Source organism: Brachyhypopomus gauderio, chromosome 6 (assembly GCF_052324685.1).
Source record: "Brachyhypopomus gauderio isolate BG-103 chromosome 6, BGAUD_0.2, whole genome shotgun sequence".
Lineage (NCBI taxonomy): Eukaryota > Metazoa > Chordata > Actinopteri > Gymnotiformes > Hypopomidae > Brachyhypopomus > Brachyhypopomus gauderio.
In genome coordinates this window covers 19,620,706-19,643,175 of record NC_135216.1, presented here as the reverse complement: position 1 = coordinate 19,643,175, position 22,470 = coordinate 19,620,706, and the positions used below count along the sequence as shown (strand labels likewise).

The 22,470-nt window shown below is 43.1% G+C and overlaps 1 protein-coding gene across 1 annotated transcript in view; it reads left to right on the top strand.

Annotated features, from left to right (window-relative positions):
- The window catches only part of LOC143517218 (uncharacterized), a 61,280-nt gene that overhangs the window by 26,437 nt on the left and 12,373 nt on the right, over positions 1 to 22,470 (top strand). Inside the window, exons 8-11 of the mRNA XM_077009463.1 lie at positions 3,825 to 3,917; positions 4,056 to 4,154; positions 16,167 to 16,259; positions 16,469 to 16,564. Of these exons, the coding sequence (XP_076865578.1) occupies positions 3,825 to 3,917; positions 4,056 to 4,154; positions 16,167 to 16,259; positions 16,469 to 16,564 (381 nt within the window). The remainder of the gene's footprint in view (positions 1 to 3,824; positions 3,918 to 4,055; positions 4,155 to 16,166; positions 16,260 to 16,468; positions 16,565 to 22,470) is intronic.

The window sequence follows — 22,470 nt, the reverse complement described above, 5'->3', positions numbered from 1 at the left end:
GCAGATTTGTCGGAGTGTCTCATTCAGGAAGCGGATTTTGGAAAATTTTGCAGTGAGGTGAGCAAGCTTTTTAAGGTACTTAACCACAACGGATCTACGCTGTTAAGGTCTTAAATTAAAGCCTTATTAGTAAACGATTTTTAGGTGACAAAACATTAAGACATTTCACAACATAAATATGTTTTGTAAACGGATATGTCGGGAGACCCCCTCGCGGGGTGCACTTTTGTGGTCAACTTCAAAGCCGGATATCTCGCGATCGGCTGCACGTAGACGGCTGAAACTCGGTAGGCATGTAGATGGGATAGGAAATTTTGATTTAAGCGCTTTTGTTCGGAGATTCATTAATGTTTAATATGTTTTATATCGCCGTAAAGGAGCTGGGCCCGCCGGCGGGCCCACTAGGGGGCGCTTCTGCATAATAGGGTTTTAACATATGTTTGATTTTTGTGTCAGATATTTTACAAATTCAGAGTCTGCAAAGCGTGCAAAAGATGCACTAACAAAGGAACTTGAGGAAGAAGTCTTGAGGAGCAGCACAACTGGAGCATTTGAGACTTCAGAGCCACCAGAAAAGTCCCCTCGGGTGGAAGCAGCAGCAGACACAAGCAGCTTTATGAAAGAATTTGACCAAATTCTAGAGGAGTGTGAGGGTCCTGATGCAGCAAGCAGCTCAAGCCCTGCTGTTGATCTGTGTAGATTTTTTACTGAGAAAACAATTACTGCCTCAGACAGTCCATACCAGTACTGGAGAGTCAACAAAGATCGGTTTCCTTGTCTTGCTGCCACTGCCACAAAATACCTCTGTGCCCCCTGCACTAGTGTAGAAAGTGAGCGACTGTTCAGCACAGTTTCCAACATTGTGGATGAGAAAAGAAACAGACTTACAGCAGAGAGAGCAGAAATGCTTGTTTTCATGAGAAAGAACATGCCATTGCTGCATAAGTGAGCATTCAGGGCAACCACAGGCTGCAAGTTGTGCGAGACAGCACTAAATGTTTACAGTGTTTGATTACTGCCAAACTGACAGATTACTACTTAAACTAAATATTTAAAAATAAGATTGATTACTGTTTGAGTGTTTGACAAAGTGAAGCTACTTATTTTCAGTTTTGGATGGTACATTTTATTTATTTTAATATATTTGTAGAAGTCTTTTTTTTTTTTATTTGAATGCTGTCCAGGTCCTGCACAATTGTTTATTATTTTAGTGACAAATAAATAGCAATTTGGTACATTTATATCTGTGTTAATTTGTGACATTTTATTTAGCAGAGTTAGTAAAGTAATATTTAAGTCAATCCTGCTGCCTTAAGTCTCTCCCACATTCTGAGGTATGTGGTTTATTAATTCAACAATGGTATCGGATCGGCATCGGGTATCGACCGATATGCAAAATTTATGTATCGGGATCGGGATCGGAACTGAAAAAGTCATATCGGTGCATCCCTATTTAATAATGACACGCAGCACAAGAGATGTCTAAAAGTAGTGCAGTTTTGATCCTGGTTGGTTCTGCCCTTCTCCAGTGTGTTCAGTGCATTTAGCTATTCGTCATGATCAGTAGTTTTTTGAGAAGTGTAGCTGAATCACTAGTCTGATCAATCCATCACTATGCAGCAGGCAAAAAGGCTAAACCTCTTACAACTCCTGACCCTAACTCTAACCCTGACTCTAACCCTGACCCTAACTCTAAGCCTGACCCTGACCCTCCTGAGCACTTCTGATCACTATGAGATTTTGGCTACAGATGTGTATATTGTCCTCATCTAACTGGCTGTTATACGTGCGCTGTCTGCGCTACTTGTGTGAAATAAAAAGTGACATTAGCCGTACAAGGTCGGGCTCGTGCCTTGTCCTTCCAGCCAAGCACAACGTGACAGAAAGATGAGCCGACCAAGTTATGTTAGGATACGCGACCCACGCTAGGAAGGGGAAGAGGCCCAGTAGGCACCACTATGCATCTTCCCCTACCCATCGCCACGAGAACCCCATGACCCTTGAGGAGATGCGGCAGGATCTCGTGGTTGCGCTTCTGCTGCGTCCACACCAATGTGGAGTCACTGGTGGAGCAGTTGCATCAAGACGCGCGACGAATCTGGAAGGAAAGACACGGCTCTCCCAACAGAGACTCGGCGCCTCTGACGGTAGGCTTCTTGGAGCTCTGCTCGGTGGAGAAGACCCCCGAGAGTGAGTTCGAGGGGTGGGAGGACTCCGAAGAGGAGGAGAGCCCCCCTCTGTTCGTGTACTCGGCCCCCACCAAGTACTATGGCGAGGGTGAGGAAGAAGAGGAAAGCCCTCCTCCTTCCGTGTACTCTGCCCCCCCCCCTCCCCCCCCCCCCCCCCCCGAGTACTACGGTGAGGGCCAGGAGGATGAAGGTCCTCCTCCTTCCGTGTTCTTGGGTGATTCCTCCGAGTCAGAGGGAGAGGATGCGACCCCCCCTCTGTCCGAGTGCACCTGTCTCTCCGAGTACTCAGATGGCGAGCCCTGCACGGAGGATGACGACTTAAGCTGCCCCCCTCGGAGTACTCTGGTGAGACCGTGAGGGGGAAGAGAGGTCCGGCGGAGGATGTTTCTCCCTTTCCCTCCGAGGGGCGCGCAATGGACTGTTCCCGTGCAGAGACCCCAGTACAACCAATGATTGTAACCAATGATTGTTACGCCGGTTTCCCAACGTTCGTAAGTACGAGGTTACGAAGTACTTAGCGTTAAGAACGTTTTGGAAAACTCACCCCTGAATTAGAAAAGAAGTCACAATGAAATAAAACTAAACTATAGTGAAAAATCCAGAACTATTCTAACCTCATCTGAGATAGAAACTCTGACTGTGAAGATGGCATATAAAGATTTTATTTATACAGCACCTTTAATACTGGAAAGGAGCAGCAGTGTTTGAGAAGTTAGGGAAACATAATGCTGCCAATAGCATAGCTAAGAGTATCTAGTGTTCACACACATCTAGTGTTCACAAGCATCTACTTTCCAAGTGCATCTAGTGTTCACAAGAATCTAGTGTCCACAAGCATCTAGTGTCTAAGTGCATTTAGTGTCCACAAGCATCTAGTTTCCAAGTGCATCGAGTGTCCAAGTGAATCTAGTGTCCAAGCATCTTTCCTGAAAGCAGAAATATCCTGATGAGAATCAGCAGTAAATGGGGCAGTGAATACTGAGTGGGACAGGAAGGAAACAAAACCTATTGGACCTTGTGTAGCAGTTGCAGTGTTTTGTTTGTGTGGGTGTGTTAGGTCCTGCACTCCCCGGTCTCGCCACCAGAGGTCTGACTCCCCAGAGTTTTAGTACGGCCCAGCTGTTTGTCATTAAGTCTGATTGACAGGCATATTTAACACTGCCCAGCCCTCTTGCTCATTGCGAAGTAAGGCCATACTTTTCTAGTTTGCATACCGAACGTTTACTCTATTCAGTCTCTCTGTGTATGATCTCTCTGCCTGGTTCTCTCTACGCTGCCTTTGCCTTGCCCTTGATTTTGCCTCTGTTATTTGGATTATTTGACCCCTGCTTGTACGACTATGTTTTCTGGATTTGTCCCATATTAAACTTATTAACCTGCACATGGATCCTAACCTGCCTCATGATTCTGCACCATTACAGGGTGCGTCTATGTGTATATATTGTGTGTACATATATTTACAATGTGTAATTATGTAATGTAATTATGGTAATTTATCACAATGTAATATGATATTTATTGTAATAAGGAAATTGATATGATAATTTGTGTTATTTTAATTATTTGTAAATCTTTTGTAAATTTTTTAAATAACCTTTCTGAACACTGAGCCAACATTTTCTTTGCACCATACAGCACCATCGAAACATTTTTAGTGAATGTCTATAAAACTGGAATGGAGAAGATTTCACAAGTTAGGTCTATAAATTTTGAAGGAATGAAAGAGAGGTAAGACCAATATTTTACAATACCATTACTAATAATGTAGGTGTTTATTTGTATGGCCTTTGACCTTTATAGTATTCAGACACCCTTCTTGACTACATGAGACTAATATTCCATGTAAACCATGTTTATGTTTGTAAGCCTGCGGTCCACTTGGAATGAGATCGGCATGAAGGCCATGGAGTTTACAGACCTGGAGAGAAGCAAAGGGCATGATGATGAGTTTCTTCTGTCAATGAAGTAAGCAGTATCTGAGTATTTGTCATGAACATCTACATTTTAAACTTTGATGAATAACTGATTATTATCACTTGAATCCTCCTGATTTAAATCTTTAAATCTTCATTTAATGAAAGAAGCCCTTTAAGAGTAAGTTCTAGTATATAGTATATTTAGAATATTGAATATATGTATATTTATAGGGTGCACACACCAGTGTATTTTAGTGCCGGTCCCAAGCCCGGATAAATAAAAACTGCGCCTGGTGTAAAACCAGCGGCAAATCAAATGATGCAGATCAGAAACAGAAATTCCATACCGGATCATCGAGGCCCGGGTTAACAACGACCGCCACTGGTGCTGTTGTCCAACAGGGCATTAGCGGAAATTGGACTACTGTTGGGACAAAGAGGAGGAGGAGAGGGGGGAAGAAGGTTCTGAAGCTGAAGGAGAGGAGGCAGAGCAGGAAGGTGGAGGTTAGAGTTGGTACGTTGAATGTGGGCTAGGCCAAGAGCATTAGTGGTGGCTTCCCAACTCTTCTATCATGGTGTAGACAGGAAGATAAATAGAGTAGGGGTAATCCTGAAGGATGAGTTTTGTCAAGTGCTTCCTACTTTTTAGGTTTAAACTGCAGGTTTCCCCCACTTGAAAGGGTGGCTTGCTTCAGAAGAATTTGAACTGGACTTCACTCAATGACCAAGAAACAACTCTTTCCTTTCCTTTTTTATTTGAACGTTGTTAAGATCACAATAGTAGCAGGTGAAAAACCTTTTAAGCACAAACAAGAAAGCACAAACCGAAATTTAAACATTTAAAACACACATTACTCATCTTAATCAATCAATAAATCTTTCAATTACGACATAAATTATTTTAAATCTCATGATTTTGGTATTAGACATTTAATCTGATTGAAGCAACACTTATCAAAATAATCAAAAGGCTTTTAAAACAATTCCTAGCTCACCGGCTCCTTCTTCCTTTTGAACCAAGTCTCTTAATCCCACAGTGTCCATTTCCCCAGCATTTCTCCACAAACATTGTTTGTTGCCCTGTGAGTGAAACTGTGAGTGAAACCTTCAGACTAATCATTAAATCATTGTCACCTGGGACAGGACAGTCTGTTGCTTCCTGGCTGGGAGACACACTCAGGCCTAGGCTGTGTTCGAAATAGTCTACTACATACTACTGGCATACTGATCGAGCCCCAAATCAGTATATCGTATGCAATATGTCACCAAAATGAAAATTTCCAGTACGCGAAACATACCCGGATGACCTACTACTTCCGCAAAATATTCCAGTACGCGAACAGAGCTATCTTCGTGGTGTACTGCATCCCATCATGCAACGCTACGTTCACGTGACCCCGTAGTGTGCTTTGCTTTTGTCGCATACTGGAAACTGTACTGCATACTACTATGAGGACCAGTATGCAGTATCCAGTATATACTGAGTCCAGTATGCAGTATCCAGTATGTAGTAGTCTATTTCGAACACAGCCCTAGATTCAGCCAGAGAAGGGCAGGGCCTGTGGCTCAGCTCAGCACCTCCCACTCGAACTTCCCACGGAAACGCTGGAAAGATCGCATACAATCAAATTATGATCTTAGTCCTTCCTGGGCTTCTTGCCTGCTCCTCTACTGTCAACAGGACTACCAACCGTCTGACATCTCTGTGAAGGATTGTGGACTGAATGTCCTTCGGAGTTCTGGAGCTAGGATGCTTGGATGCAGAAAGGTTAGGTGTGAACCTCACATGTGGTGCGCAGGAACTTGATGCAACTCTAACATTCACATCCCGAACAATGCCTCTGGAGTCTGGATTGACACTAATGACTCTCCCAAGCTTAAAGTGACCCCTCAACACATTTTGATCGCACAGCCAGACAATGTCTCCAACTGCAACATTTCTTTGAGTGGTGTGCCATTTACTTCTGACAAAAAGATTAGGTCCAACAAGCTGACTCCAAGACCTCCAGAATTTGTGAAACCTGGTGCTGCATTTCTTGAAGTCTTTTATAGGGATAACTTGTGAAGTCAAATGTTTTCCAGTCACCACTTGATGAAGCTCGTCCCAGCAGGAGTGAATTAGGTGTAATATACTGGACAGTATCTTCCTGGCTCTGTACCCTGGCATCAATGGGGCGTTCGTTTGCAAGGCTAGCAGCAAGCTGAAGGGTTGTTTGAAACTCACTGAAGCTGAGCCCTGACTCTTTTCCAAGAATGTGAAATGCTTTTTTCACAACCCGAACAGCTGCTTCAGCAGATCCATTCCGATTAGGAGAATCCGCTGGTTGGATTTTCCACTGCCAGTCAGTTCCATTTTGAGCTGAGGTTTCTTCCACAGCAGACCTGTTAAAGATATCCAGAAACTGATACAATTCCTCCAGAACAGGTTTGGCACCAACAAAATTGGTCCCTGGGTCAGACCAGATCTTTTTAGGATGCCCTCGAATTGCTGTGAATCGCTGGTAAGCCATTAGAAAACTCAGTTGACCTGCTGTTGGCAAGCTCTGTGTGAATTGCTCTACTGACCATGCAGCAGAATACTAACCCCCAAACCTTTATTTTGACTCTCTTCTTCACATCATCCTTAACCTGATAAGGTCCAAAAAGGTCAACTGTTGTAAACTCAAATGGGGCTGCTGGCCTGGTTCGCTCTTGGGGCAAATCACCCATCACTTGCTGACATAGTCTAGCTTTGGATTTCTTGCAGATCACACAATTTCCGATAACTTTCTGAGCAATTCTTCGTCCCTTGATGACCCATGCTCTCTTTCTCACCTTCAAAAGTGTTGCAGTCACTCCCTCATGACCTCTGTTGTGAGCTTCACAAACCAACAGCATTGAGACCCATGCACTGAATGGTAACAGAGGAACACCAATTCTATCTTCATTAAAAGCCTGGACTCTCCCACCACAGACCAGAAGCCCAGATTCTTCCTCTTTATAAACTACCAAACGGTCTATTGTGGTGGCTGGAAAGGTGATGCCCTCTTGTGCAGCAAGAAAAATGTCTCTTAGAGCATCTTGATGCTCTGTTACAGTGATGACCCCAGCTGATGACACTGCCTCCCACTTTGGGGTTTCCATTATCTTCCTCTGGTCTACAAAGCGTTTGGCGGCCCGCCAGAATGAGCAATTGTCCAAATGAGCAGAGTCAGATTGCTGAATCATTGTACATTCACCAGGTTCTGGACTGCTGTACCAGCAGGTGGTCTTCGAGGTTCTGGATCTGGTGGTTCTTTCTTTACCTGAGATCTTTTGAGCACTGCAGCAAAATATTTTTTCTGCATCTTTCCAACAGTCTCTTGCATCAGATGAAACATCTTTTGGAGATTTAATTGGCCACTTATCAGTTGGTAGACTCAGGAACTTTGGGCCTCGCTGCCATGCTGAATTTTCCCCTAAATCTTTTGAACCAGACCCTCGAGTGATGATATCTGCAATGTTTAGCAGACCAGGAATCCGCCACCAATCCTGAAGTCGTGTGCTATTTTGGATTTCTCCAATCCTATTGGCAAAAAAGGACTGGAAGCCATAGCTTTCATGCTGAACTGCACAAAGGACAGTTTGGCTGTCGACAAGGTGGTACCACTGCTTTACTTGAATTTGGCAATGTTGCACAAAGTACCTCTTTAAGCGAGCGGCAAATACAGCTCCACACAGCTCTGCCTTGACTGCTTCCCCTTTGTGGTATAAGGGTGTCAGTTTAGCTTTAGATTCCACCAATCTTACTACTGGACCTTGATCACATGCCCATCACAGGTAGAGAACCGCACCATAAGCCTGCTCACTGCCATCAGAAAAGGTTATTGCATCAGGCTCAGCAGGTGCACCCTCTGGTATCAGAGCTCTTGGAAACTTGATCTCGCCCAACTGAGCATACTCTTCAAAGAGACCGATGGCATCAGCTCTAAGCTTTTCTGAAAGTGCAAGGTCCCAGGTGTCTTTGATGGTTATTTGCTTAGCCTCCTGAAATGCTTTGCGAACCAGAATGGCCCCTTTTTGCTTGACAGGTGTTGTCAGACCAATTGGGTCATACAGTCTAGAAACTTGGCTGAGTAATTCTCGTCGTGTCAGTGGGTCTGGGGTTTGAACTTTCACCTGTTCTAGTCGAAGGTCTTTTCCGAGCCTCATTTTCCTTTTTCTCCTTGAGAAATTAATTCCAACCATGACATGGAGCTTATCGCCTTCTGGGATATAGCCCAAGCCAAGGGCTTTGTTGTCCTCTTCTTTGAGCTGATTCGGCAGAATCATAACTTTGGAGAGTGACTTTCTGTTCTTGCTTCCCCACAGATTGTCTCCCACTTTGGCCAGATAAGACCCATGGTTTTAATTGGAACCCACCTGCATTTAGGATCTGCTCCACATTTTCTGTAATGAGTTTGAGCTGGTTTAAGCTGTTATGAGAGGTCAAAAGATCATCAACGTAGCTATGCTCTTCTATTACTCTACGCTCTTCCACAAAATGACTGAACTGAGGGAGTTTAGCTGTCTCCCTTAGGGCAAGTTGAGCAATACACCCTGCTGGCTTATCACCAATGTTGACTCTTGTAATTGCAAATTCACTCAGTTCCTCCTCCTCAGAATCACGCCACAGGAACCTATGTAGGTGCACCTCTCGGTCTTCGAGCCACACAGAATTATACGTTTTTCGTATGTCCCCCAGAGCAGCAAACCTTCCACTTCGAAACTTGAGGAACACAGTGCAAATTGAATTTAGCACATCAGGGCCCTTTAGCAGGAGATCATTTAGACTCAGCCCTTTGCATTTCTGACTACTGTTCCAGACCAACCTTACAGGAGTTGTGACGGAGTGTGGGTTTGGTGCTATGAGGTGGCTGATGTGCCATACTGGACCTGCCCATATGTTCAAGATGTCTTTGGACAACTTAATTGCAGCTCGGCGTTCAACCATCTCATGAATTTGTGCTGCATATGCAGTCTTCCACTCTGGCTCTTTAGCCAGCTGCCTCTCAGTCCTCATAAATGTAGCTTCAACTGCACTCCTATTACTGGGTAATGTGGCTGGATCTTCTACCCAGGGATACTTGGCATGCCAATGAGGCTTCTCACTGTGGTCATCAGCACCTAGATATGTGAGTCCACTTTTGACCACTTCCAGCTCCCTTTCTTCAGCGAGGGTCATTTCTTTGCCTCCTGGCTGGCAGTTTCCACAGCGGCAACCTCCACATTTTGGGACGCAGCCAGCACCAATGCTGTCCCATTCCCACCACTCTAGGAACCTGGATTTAGTAGCTGCAGAGCTGGATCTGTGAGGTTGAATGGCTTGCAATGGTTGCTTGTTTTGTGGAGTGTAACTTGGGGCTACACAGATGTGTTCTTCATACTTCACAGAAGCAGTTTTCATAGATCTTGCAAAGTGTGTGCGTGATGTATGAGCTGATATAGTGACCTCTTCAGACAGCTCAGGATGGGTGCCTGTTTTCCCCATCGGTCCATCCCACAACACGAGATCTCCAACAGTGCAGATTTTCTGTGGGGCTAGCTGGCCTTCTTTATGGCTTACCAGGAGGTGGATTTCTTTTGGCTTTGTCAAATCACTGAGTGGGATGCCTGGGAAGAACTTTTGCAATTTCTTTGGGGACACATGGCCAACCCGTCATAGACCAAGAGCCACTTTTCTTACTGTGTTACGGCAAAGAGCCACATCGTACATGGGCGAGTGTAGATTGTTGAGCGGGGGGGGGGGGGGGGGGGGGGGGGGGGTTATTAGCTGTGAAGACAGTCAAATGCGTGTTTTCCACTACACCGGTTTTAAAAGTATTAGCGGCTCGCTAGGCTTGTAAACTAACCGCGCACCACGAAAATGTAGCAGTGTGTCGCCCCGTTTGTGCAGGTGAGCCCGCGGACCGGCTGGGGAGCCGCATGAAACCAGGCAAAGAGCCGCATGCGGCTCACGAGCCGCGGGTTGGCCACCCCTGGTCTAGGCCATAACAAACTAGCTGATGGGACTTGAGAGTGCCTCTTGAACTGCGGATACGGATTCTTAGGAGGTATCGCTTTGTTTTGACAGAAACTTTCATGCCTCCTACACCATGAACCACAAGAGTGATGTCTTCACTTCTGAGATTGAGTCGACCTGCTGCATTATGAGTAATGTAATTAGTAACAGAAGCTAGATCAATCAGGGTTCCAATTTTTTGTCCATCATTAGCTGTGACTTCTAGAATCATTATTATAACAAGCCATTCCATCAGACCATTCTCCTCTAAAAGACTTGAGTGACTCTTTGCAATATGGGCGACTCTTGATGCAGTGTTGCAAAATGCATCCCGGCACTGTTGAGCTAACTCAGGTGAGAGTTTTCTGAGGAGTTCTTCTTGGGCTTCAGTATGACTCCCCATATTGCCGCCTCCCACTGTTCCACTCCTTCTCCTTCTTTGTGTTGTGCTCCCTCTAGATGGTTCAGCATTTGGACACAGGTAGTAGTGGTGGTCTATGTCTCTCTTACTCTCACACTCAGGATTCTTACACAAAAATAAAGTTTTGCAGTGATCATCAGCATTGTGGACCTCCAGACATTTCCAGCAGGCACCCAACTTCCTCACTGCATCCTTTTCCTCTGTAAGATTAAGTACACAGAATTTCTTGCAAAAGTACAACTTCTTCCTGTGTTTAACATCTCCACAGACAACACAACCTGAAACATGGCCACTTGATTGGTTTGAGGTTCTAGTCCTTGCTTGTCTCTGCTCAGGTCGAATTTCTTTCCTCTGTGAATCCTCACCCCTCAGTTGGTCAAGCTGCTCATAGATGCTCTCCTGACTCTCGAGGAAGGCCAATAGGTTGTCAAAGCGCTTTTCTGGTTTTATATGTATTCTCTCAGCCACATAGAGAAGCCATTCTTTCTTCAATGCATCAGGAAGTTTGCTTTCAATTGACTTTGTCACTAGAGGATTTTTTAAAGCACCAGTTTCACCAAGGTCATTTAAATCTTCAAGGGCTTTTTCAATGGCTTGGATTAGCTCGACAATTTTCTTAGGTTGATGATTTTTAACAGGTGGAAGTCTCTGGAGCTCCTCAACTATTTCAATAACAACAGCTAGTTGGCATCCAAACCTGTTCTCCAGTACACGGAATATGTCATCGGCTGTTTTGTAGGTCACCAGTCGAAGCTCTCTTATTATCTTCTCATCTAAACTGTCAATAAGCTGAAACTTTTTTACTTCTCTTGACCCACTGGGTTCTCCTTGACTCTGCAGAGCCTCCCAATCTCTTCTCCATCGATAAAAGTCTCGCTTGATCCCAGTAAACTTGGGAAGGGAGGCTGGCTTTAATCGGATAGTTGCTGTTGGGATTGGGATATAAGATGTACTTTCAACTTTTCCATCATTTTCCCTAGCCTTGGCTCCAATAAACTCTGCTTTTCTGGACATTAACCTTGGAACAATCTGCTCAAGCTCTCTTACACGCAGGTGAAAGTCTTTCTGCTCAGCTGGGGGAGCCCAACATTTCCACTGTGTATACAGCTCTTTTGCTTTCTTTACCAAACTTTCCATGTAGTCAAACATGAAGTCAAAGGCTTCTTTATTTCCACCAGAGTCAAAGGATATTATGCTCTCTGCTTTCTCCTCAGCAGCTTTTACCACCATTGTCAGTTCTTCTTCACCAAAGTTTGCCCAAAGTGTCTGCTGGACAAGGTCTTTCAGTTCATTCAGTTTTGTCTCACATTCTTTTGCAGTTTTTTCAATGTCAGCCTTTTGCAAATCACTTAACTGCGGGGTTTCTTCAGAATCTATTTGAAAGTTCGATTCTGCGAGATACTGAGCCTTCACATCTGCATTGGCTTCAAGGACTTTGTTAGCCTCAATTATGAGTTTCTTGAGATTGTCTTTGAGCTCCTCTTCTGACGAAGATTCGAACAATGTTGTTGGCCAGCCTGGAGAATATCCGCTTTGCAGATGTTCTGTTTGTTTTAAGCTGCTCCAATGACTTTGATTCAGCCATTTTGGTTTTCCAGCAGAGCTGCTCTCCAACCCCCAGAGGCGGTTTTTCACTGTCAAGTGCTTCCTACTTTTTAGGTTTAAACGGCAGGTTTCCCTCACTTGAAAGGGTGGCTTGCTTCAGAAGAATTTGATCTGGAATTCACTCAGTGACCAAGAATCAACTCTTTCTTCTTTTATTTGAAAGTTGTCAAGATCACAATAGTAGCAGGTGAAAAACCTTTTAAGCACAAACAAGAAAGCACAAACCGAAATTTAAACAATTAAAACACACATTACTCATCTTAATCAATCAATAAATCTCTCAATTACGACATAAATTATTTTAAATCTCATGATTTTGGTATTAGACATTTAATCTGATTGAAGCAACACTTATCAAAATAATCAAAAGGCTTTTAAAACAATTCCTAGCTCACCGGCTCCTTCTTCCTTTTGAACCAAGTCTCTTAATCCCACAAACATTGTTTGTTGCCCTGTGAGTGAAACCTTCAGACTAATCATTAAATCATTGTCACCTGGGACAGGACAGTCTGTTGCTTCCTGGCTGGGAGACACACCCAGGCCTCGATTCAGCCAGAGAAGGGCAGGGCCTGTGGCTCAGCTCAACAAGTTTAGTAAGAGTGTAGTGGAGGTAAAGAGAGTAAGTGACAGGGTGATCTGTGTAAAGTTAGAGATTGATGGGGTGATGGTGAATGTCATCAGTGCTTATGCTCCTCAGGTAGGTTGTGATGTGAAAGAGAAAGAAGAATTCTGGAGTTAGATGAAGTTGTTTTGCAGGTTCCTAAAGAAGAGAGAGTGGTTATTGGAGCAGATTTAAATGGACATGTTGGTGAAGGGAACAGTGGTGATGAGGAGGTGTTGGGTAGATATGGTGTTAATGAAAGGAATACGGAAGGACAAATAGTGGTAGATATTGCTAAAAGGATAAAGATGGCTGTAGTTACCACTTACTTTAAGAAAAAGGAAGAACACAGGGTAACATATAAGAGTGGGGGAAGATGCTCACAGGTCGACTATATCCTCTGTAGGAGACGAAACCTGAAAGAGGTTAGTGATTCCAAGGTGTTACCAGGGGAGTGTAGCTAAACTGCATAGGTTGGTGATATGTAGGATCGTCTTGGAGGTGAAGAAGAGGAAGAGAGTGAGAGCGGAACCTAATATCAGGTGGTGGAAGTTAAATGATGAGGACTGTGGTGTAAAACTCAGGGATGAGGTGAGGCAGGTACTGGGTAATGGTGGTGGTGTTCTGGATACCTGGGATGAGACTTCAAATGCAGTCAGGGATGTGGCTAGGAAGGTACTTTGTGTGACCTCAGGACAGAGGAAGATAGACAAGGAGTCGTGGTGGTGGAATGAGGAAGTTCAGGAAAGTTTGAGAGGAAAGCGGTTGGCTAAAAAGAACTGGGATTTTCAGCAAGATGAAGAAAGTAGACGGAGGTTCAAGGAGATGTGTCGCAAGGCAAAGAGAGCAGTGGCAGAAGCTAAAGAGAGGGTATATAGCAAGCTGTATGAGAAGTTGGACACCAAGGAAGGGGAAAAGGATCTGTACAGATTGGCCAGACAGAGATGGGCAAACCGTGATGGGCAGGATGTGCAGCAGGTTAAGATGATAAAGGATAAAGATGGAAATGTGCTGTCTGGTGAGGAGAGTGTCTTGGGAAGGTGAAAGGAGTATTTTGAGGAACTGATGAATCAAGAAAATGAAAGGGAAAAGAAGGTTAGAAGAGGTAGAGGTTGTGAATCAGGAAGTGCCTCAGGTGTGCAAGGAGGAAGTAAGGGCTGCAATTCAGTGAATGAAGTGTGGTAAGGCAGTTGGACCGGATGATATTCCAGTGGATGCATGGAAATGTTTGGGAGAGACAGCAGTGCTGTTTTTGACTGGGTTATTTAACAGAATCTTGGAAGGTCAGAAGATGCCTGAGGAGTGGAGATGAAGCATAATGGTGCCGATTTTCAAGAATAAGGGTGATATTCAGAGCTGTAGTAATTACAGGGGAATAAAGTTGATCAGTCACAGCCTGAAAATCTGGGAAAGAGTAGTGGAAGCTAGGCTTAGAAGAGAGGTAGAGATCTGTGAGCAGCAGTATGGTTTCATGCCAGCTAAGTGCACCACAGATGCTATGTTTGCTTTGAGAGTGTTAATGGAGAAGTATAGGGAAGGACAGAAGGAGTTACATTGTGTGTTTGTTGACTTAGAGAAAGCTTATGATAGAGTACCGAGACAGGAGCTGTGGTATTGTATGAGGAAGTCAGGAGTAGCAGAAAAGTATGTGAGCATAGTGCAGGATATGTCTGAGAACAGTGTGACAGCAGTGAGATGTGCGGTAGGAATGAAAGATGGGTTTAAAGTTGGGGTAGGACTACATCAGGGATCAGCCCCGAGTCCCTTCCTGTTCGCAATTGTCATGGACAGACTGATGGACGAGGTTAGGCAGGAGTCCCCTTGGACTATGATGTTTGCTGATGACATTGTGATCTGTAGTGAGAGTAGAGAGCAGGTGGAGGTGAGCTTGGAAAGATTGAGATATGCTTTGGAGAGCAGGGGAATTAAAGTGAGCAGGAGTAAAACGAAATGAGATGTGTATGAATGAAAGGGCAGACTGTGGACAGGTCCAGTTACAAGGAGTTGATTTGGTGAAGGCTGATGAGTTTACCTACTTATGGTCAAGGGTACAGAGCAATGGAGGAAGTGAAAGAGAGGTAAAGAAGAGAGTGCAGGCAGGGTGGTGTGGATGGCATAAAGTGTCTGGGGTGATCTGTGATAGAAGGGTGTCGGCTAGAATGAAAGGAAAGATCTATAGGACAGTAGTGAGACCTGCTATGTTGTATGGACTGGAGACAGTGGCACTGACAAAGAGACAGGTGAGGGAGATGGAGGTGTCTGAGATGAAGATGTTGAGATTCTCATTTGGAGTGACAAGGAAGGATAGGATCAGAAATGAGTTTATTAAAGGATCAGCACATGTAGCATGTTTTGGAGATAAAGTTAGAGAAGCTAGATTGAGATGGTTTGGACATATACAGAGGAGGGAGAAGAGGTATATTGGTAGGAGGGTCTTGAGGATGGAACTTCCAGGCAAGATGAGGAGAAGTAGACCTAAGAGGAGGTTTATGGATGCAGTGGTAGAGGATATGAGAGTGACTGGTGTGTCAGTGGAGGACACTCAGGACAGGGCCAGATGGAAGAGTTTGATCTGCTGTGGTGACCCCTAAACGGGAATTGCTGAAAGAAGAAGAAGAATTGAATATATTTATTTATTTTATAGAATATTAGTTGGTATTATGTACTGTGGTAAAATCACATTATTTGTATTATGTACTGTGTTAAAATCAGATAATTGTGATAATAACAGGCAGGGAGTGTGAAATACAATGGAAGCGATCACGCCAAGTCTCAGGGAAAAGGGAGGTTTTAATGAATAAAGTGAGCAAACCCGTGACGAGATCAAAATTAAGGATACAATGACCAGCAGTCAACTGGTACAAAGACAAGACATATATAGACAAACAAACGACCATCAGGTGAGGTGGCTCATACAACGCAACAACAAGAAGACAACTGCCGCTGTATACGGGGGCGACCAGTAGGGGGCCCGCCGTACCGTGACATAATGGGATTTCCTGTTTCAATCACTTTTATCAATACTATATGTAGTAACTGGTTTATCAATACTCTATGTATTTACTGATTTATCAATACTATATGTAGTTAATGATTTATCAATACTATATTTAGTTACTGATTTGTCAATACTATATTTAGTTAATGATTTATCATTACTATATGTATTTCCTGATTTATCAAAACTATATTTAGTTACTGATTTATCAATACTGTATGTAGTGACTGGTTTATCAATACTATATGTAGTGACTGGTTTATCAATACTATATGTAGAGACTGGTTTATCAATACTATATGTAGTTCATGAATTATCTATACTATATGTAGTTAATGATTTATAAAGCTCTTATATGTTGATGCATTTTGTTGAACTAATATCACGCTTCACATGTTTGGGCTCTATTTTTAACTTGTGCTTTCTTTTTATATGCAGCATTGTTGCTAGAGTGTTTATTTTTTATCGGGAAAAATTTTTGAATTACACTCAATCTCCAGAGTTCATGCAGAAAGTTGAACAGAGTGATAAGTAAGTTTATCTCCTTTTAAACTGTTACTATACTAAAGCAAAATTACCCGCAGGATGGAAGCAAGAGTTAAAATAATTTGCAAGGTTCCCATTTCTACAGAAATTTCAATTATCTGTGTGTTTTAAACTCTGTTAAGGTGTAAATCTACCTGAAATATATTTACCTGAATTTGAGGAAAGAATGCCAGAATAACTATTTGATTTTACAGAGTACTTAAAGACAAAAGGTTTGTGGACATGGCTGATTATATGTCCTCAGAGCTGGATCAATTATTTACATCAAGTTTAATCGAAGAAGTTTCAAGGTAAGAAATTCTAATATACAATATCATCATTGATCTGTGTCCAAAAAATTAATGATACAAACTTTTGGGGCAAAATGTCACGTGTGCACTGTGTTATTGTGTGCTTTTGAGACAACATTGTTTAAAGTGATATACATACACTGTACTGCCAAAAGTATTTGCTCCCCCATCCAAATGATCAGAATCAGGTGTTCCAATAACTTCCATGGCCACAGGTGTATAAAATTAAGCACCTAGGCATGCAAACTGTTTTTACAAACATTTGTGAAAGAATGGGTCGCTTTCAGGAGCTCAGTGAATTACAGTGTGGAACTGTGATATGATGCCACCTGTGCAACAAATCCATTCGTTAAATTTCCTCCCTCCTAAATATTCCACAGTCAACTCTCAGCTGTATTATAAGAATATGGAAGTGTTTGGGAATGACAGCAACTTGGCCACAAAATGGTAGGACACATAAACTGACTGACTGGGGTTAGTGGATGCTGAAGCGTATAGTGCGAAGAGGTCGCCAAATTCTGCAGAGTGGTGGAGGTACCGGTGGAGGGGGTCCCCTCTATCCTCAGATCATTACAGAGTGTTTGTGTGTATATACACAGTGGGGAAAAAAGTATTTAGTCAGTCACCAAGTTGCAAGTTCTCCCACTTTAAAAGATGAGAGAGGCCTGTAATTTACATCATATGTAGACCTCAAATATGAGAGACAAAATCAGGAAAAAAATTCTGAAAATCACATATGATTTTTAAAGAATTTATTTGCAAATTTTGGTGGAAAATAAGTATTTGGTCACCTACAAACAAGCAAGATTTCTGGCTGTCACAGACCTGTAACAAATTCTTTAAGAGGCTCCTCTGTCCTCTTATTAATGACACCTGTTTGAACTGCTTATCAGTATAAAAGACACCCGCCCACAACCTCAGTCACGCTCCAAATATGGTGAAGACGAAAGCGCTGTCAAAGGACACCAGAAACAAAATTGTATAACTGCACCAGGCTGGGAAGACTGAATCTGCATTAGACAAGCAGCTTGGTGTGACGAAATCAACTGTGGGAGCAATAATTAGAGAATGGAAGACCTACAAGACCACTGATAATCTCCCTCGATCAGTGGCTCCATGCAAGGTCTCAGCCCGTGGGGTCAAAATGATCACAAGAACGGTGAGTAAAAACCCCAGAACCACACGGGGGGACCTAGTGAATGACCTGCAGAACCTGGGACCAACCTAGGCTACCTTCAGTAACACACTACGCTGCCAGGGACTCAGATCCTGCAGTGCCAGACGTGTCCCCCTGCTTAAGCCAGTACATATCCGGGCCCATCTGAAGTTTGCTAGAGAGCATTTGGATGTTCTAGAAGCATATTCGAAGAATATCATATGGTCAGATGAAACCACAGTACAAACACAACTTGTCATGTTTGGAGGAGAGTGAATGCTGAGTTGCATCCAAAGGACACCAAACCTACTGTGAAGCATGGGGGTGGCAACATCATGTTTTGGGGCCATTTCTCTGAAAAGGGACCAGGACGATTGATCCGTGTACATGAAAGAATGAATGGGGCCATGTCTTGTAAGAGTGCAAACCTCCTTCCATCAGGAAAGGCATTGAAGATGAAACATGGCTGGGTCTTTTAGCATGACAATGATAATAATAATAATAAATATAGCCACAAGCGGCAATTGCGGGTTCACACACGAAAAGGCAAAAAAGCCCAAAAAATTGGCAAAATGATTCAGATCAGAAGTAAATCACATGCTGTGATTAGCATTGTGTGTATGTGTGTTTGTGTGTTTTTTGATGTAAGCAGTACATCTTGGCTTGATAAATAAAAAGTGAAAAGAAGCTGTTTGGGTTTGGCCAGTGTGTGCTCTACAGATGTGCTCTACAGTGTGTGATGGCATCTGCGTGTGTCAGAAAGGGAGACACAGAAATAGCACATCTGGCTAGGGTTGCATCTATGTGAACAATATAGGAAGGCCTGCATGTGTCTATACATGATTGGGACTGTATATTACAGACAGAGAGAGATTGAGGGAGCCAGAGACTATGCTTTGTTAATTCATTCCTTGCACACCTAGCACGCATAACATGACTGCCCGTGTATTCAAAGTATGAATGTAGTCTGCAAAGCCTGCCATAACATGACTGACATGACTGGCATGACTGACATAACTGATATGACTGGCATGACTGGAATGACTTCACTGGCATGATGAACAAAAATAACATGACTGATATGACTGACAACTGGCATGACTGGAATGAGTGACATGACTAGCATGACTGTAATGACATGACTGATATGAGTGACATGACTGGCATGACTGGACTGACATGACTGACATCTGCGTGTGTCAGAAAAGGAGACACAGAAATAGCACATCTGGCCAGGGTTGCATCTATGTGAACAATATAGGAAAGCCTGCCTGTGTCTATACATGATTGGGCCTGTATATTACAGACAGAGAGAGATTGAGGGAGCCAGAGACTATGCTTTGTTAATTCACTCCTTACACACCTAGCACGCATAACATGACTGCCCGTGTATTCAAAGTATGAATGTGGACTGATATGACTGACATAACTGGCATGACTGTAATGATTTGATGATTTGACTGACATGACTTATATGACTTATATGACTGATATGACTGATATGACTGGACTGAAATGATTGCATGACACGACTTACATGACTGGCAGAACACGACTGACATGATTGGCATAACTGACATGACTGGACTGACATGACTGGCATGGCATGCCTGATATGACTGATACGACTGACATTGCTGGCATGACCGACATATAATATACATATACTATAAATATGCATACAAACTATACATACATTTAGGTAGAAGTGTGTGTGTGTGTGTGTGTGTGTGTGTGTGTGTGTGTGTGTGTGTGTGTGTGTGTGTGTGTGTGTGTGTGTGTGTTTGTTTGTGGTAGTGTATGTTCTGACATTAATCAGATTAAGCAAATATAGTCACCCAATGTCAAATGTCTTGAATCTCAAAAAGATATGCAGGGGCCCATGGGCCATATAGGATATGAGCATTGTTTAGAGTAAATAATTAACCTTGGATTTGAATACATGTAGCGTGCTCTGAAGTATCAGTGTCCATTTAACTGGCTTATGAGTCTCCAAGGCCCAAAAGGTCACAAAGCATTGTAATGGCAAAACAATTCAGATAATAGATCTAAATCACTTACTGAGATTATCTTAGTGTGGCAAAAATCTTTGGATGGCAAAAATAAGCTAAACATCAGTTAGTGTGTTGGAAATGGCTAGAGAACTGTGTATATGAAGCATAATTGTAGTCCTGTGTGTGAATGTGTATGGAGAAAAATGTTAAATATCTGTGTGTGTGTGTGTGTGTGTGTGTGTGTGTGTGTGTGTGTGTGTGTGTGTGTGTGTGTGAAAGTGTACCCAAGACATACAGCACAAATGACTGTGATGTATATGTATGTATGAATGTGTGTTTATGTGCAACACAAAAGTGCAACATAGGATAAATGTACAGAATGTACTTGCCAGCAAGGGTAGAGAGCTATGACAACATCCCCCCAGAGGCCAGAGGCAGGCAGAGAAAGACCCGGGAAAACACAAAACATTTAACATAACGAGCACGCACACTGATCCACATGTCCCATTCATACGTACACACTAAACACCCACACAACATGAAGAGTTTTCCCAAGGAAGACACCCTGGTCCTCGCCTTGCCACACACACACACACACACAAACACACACACACACACACACACACACACACACAACACAGACGCACGGCGGAACTCTTCAAACAAACAAATAACAAACACGGAGTTTTCCCAGGGAATACAGCCCTGATCCTCACCGTGCCATACACACACACACACACACACACACACACACACACACACACACACACACAACACAACACATAGGCATGCACGGTGGAACTCTTCACACAAACACCACGCAGACAAACACTTACTACGAGACATGACCACAAACAAAGGAGAAAGAAAAGGAGACTGGCGGCTTCCGAAAGCGGCTGGTCATTCTGTGATGGGTAGGGTGAGCGAAATAAAATGTAAGCGATCACGCCAAGTCTCAGGGAAAATGGAAGGTTTAATAGAAAAGTGTGTAAATCAAAAACCCATGACGTTGATCCAAATAAAGGATATAATGACCAGCGGTCAACTGGTACAAAGACAAGACATATACAGACAAACAAACAACCCTCAGGTGAGATGGATTGCGGGCCCACCTGAGGGATGTACAACCACAAAAACAACGACAACTGCCGCTGTGGACAGAGGCGACCAGTAGGGGGCCACTGTACAGTGACAAAAATAATATATTAAAATGACAATATTATTAAAATAATGTAATAAGGTAAAAATTTTATAAAGTAAATAAGATTGCAAAACTATTAAAATAATTAGAACAGACATAATGTAACTAAAATAATGTAATAAAGTAAATAAGATTGCAAAACTATTAAAATAATTAGAACAGACATAATGTAACTAAAATAATGTAATAAAGTAAATAAGATGGAAAACTATTTAAATTATTTGAACAGTGTTAGAGTTTCTTAATTAAAAGCAGATCTGAAAAGGAAGGTTTTTGATCCCAAACACTCTGCCAGGGCAACAAAATAGTGGCTTTGTAAAAAGCATTTCAAGGTCCTGGAGTGGCCTAGCCAGTCTCCAGATCTCAACCCCATAGAAAACTTTTGGAGGGAGTTGAAAGTCTGTGTGGCTCGCCGACAGCCCCAAAACATCACTGACTGCTCTAGATGAGATCTGAAGAAAGGTGATTTAAGTGACTTTGAACATGGAATGGTTGTTGGTGCCAGGCGGGCTTGTCCAAGTATTTCAGAAATTGCTGATGTACTGGGATTTTCATGCACAACCATCTCTAGGATTTACAGAGAATGGTCTGAAAAAGAGAAACTATCCAGTGAGTGGCAGTTCTGTGGGTGCAAATGCATTGTTGATGCCAGAGGTCAGAGGAGAATGGCCAGACTGGTTCATGCTGATAGAACGGCAACAGTAACTCAAATAACCTGTCGTTACAACCGAGGCATGCAGAAGAGAACCTCTGAACGCACAACACATCGACCCTTGAGGCGGATGGGTTACAGCAGGAGAAAACCACACCAGGTGCCACTCCTGTCAGTTAAGAACAGGATACAGAGGCTACAGTTTGCCTCAGAAAAACGTTGTTTGGTCTGATGAGATTTGATTTCTGCTGTCACATTTGGATGGTACCGTCAGAATTTGACGTCAACAGCATGGATCCATCCTGCCTGGTTCAGGCTGTGGTGGTGGTGCAATGGTGTGGGGCATATTTTCCTGGCACTCTTTGGGCCCATTAGTACCAATTGAGCATCATGTCAACGCCACAGCCTACCCAAAACTTGCCTGAGTATTGTTGCTGACCATGTCCATCCCTTTATGACCACAGTGTACCCATCTTCTGATGGCTACTGCCAGCAGGATAACACTTAATGTCATAAAGCGCAAATCATCTCAGACTGGTTTCTTGAACACAACAATGAGTTCACTGTACTCAAATCACCACAGTCACCAAATAGATCAACTTTGGGATGTGGTGGAATGGGAGATTCGCATCATGGATGTGCAGCCAACAAATCTGCAGCAACTGCGTGATTCATTCATGTCATTATGGACCAGAGTCTCTGACACAAGTTTCCAGCTTCAATCGTAAAAAGTGATTTAGTTGCAATACTTTGTTGTTTGTTGTTAGGGCTTTAACTTCTATCAACCACTTTAGCCCAGCGCGCATTTGTTTGATGCAAAGGAGATAGTAGGAACAACATACTAAAATTATTACAATAGCAAAAAGGCCTTTATTAAAACAGAGATATCTCTGGGGATCTCTC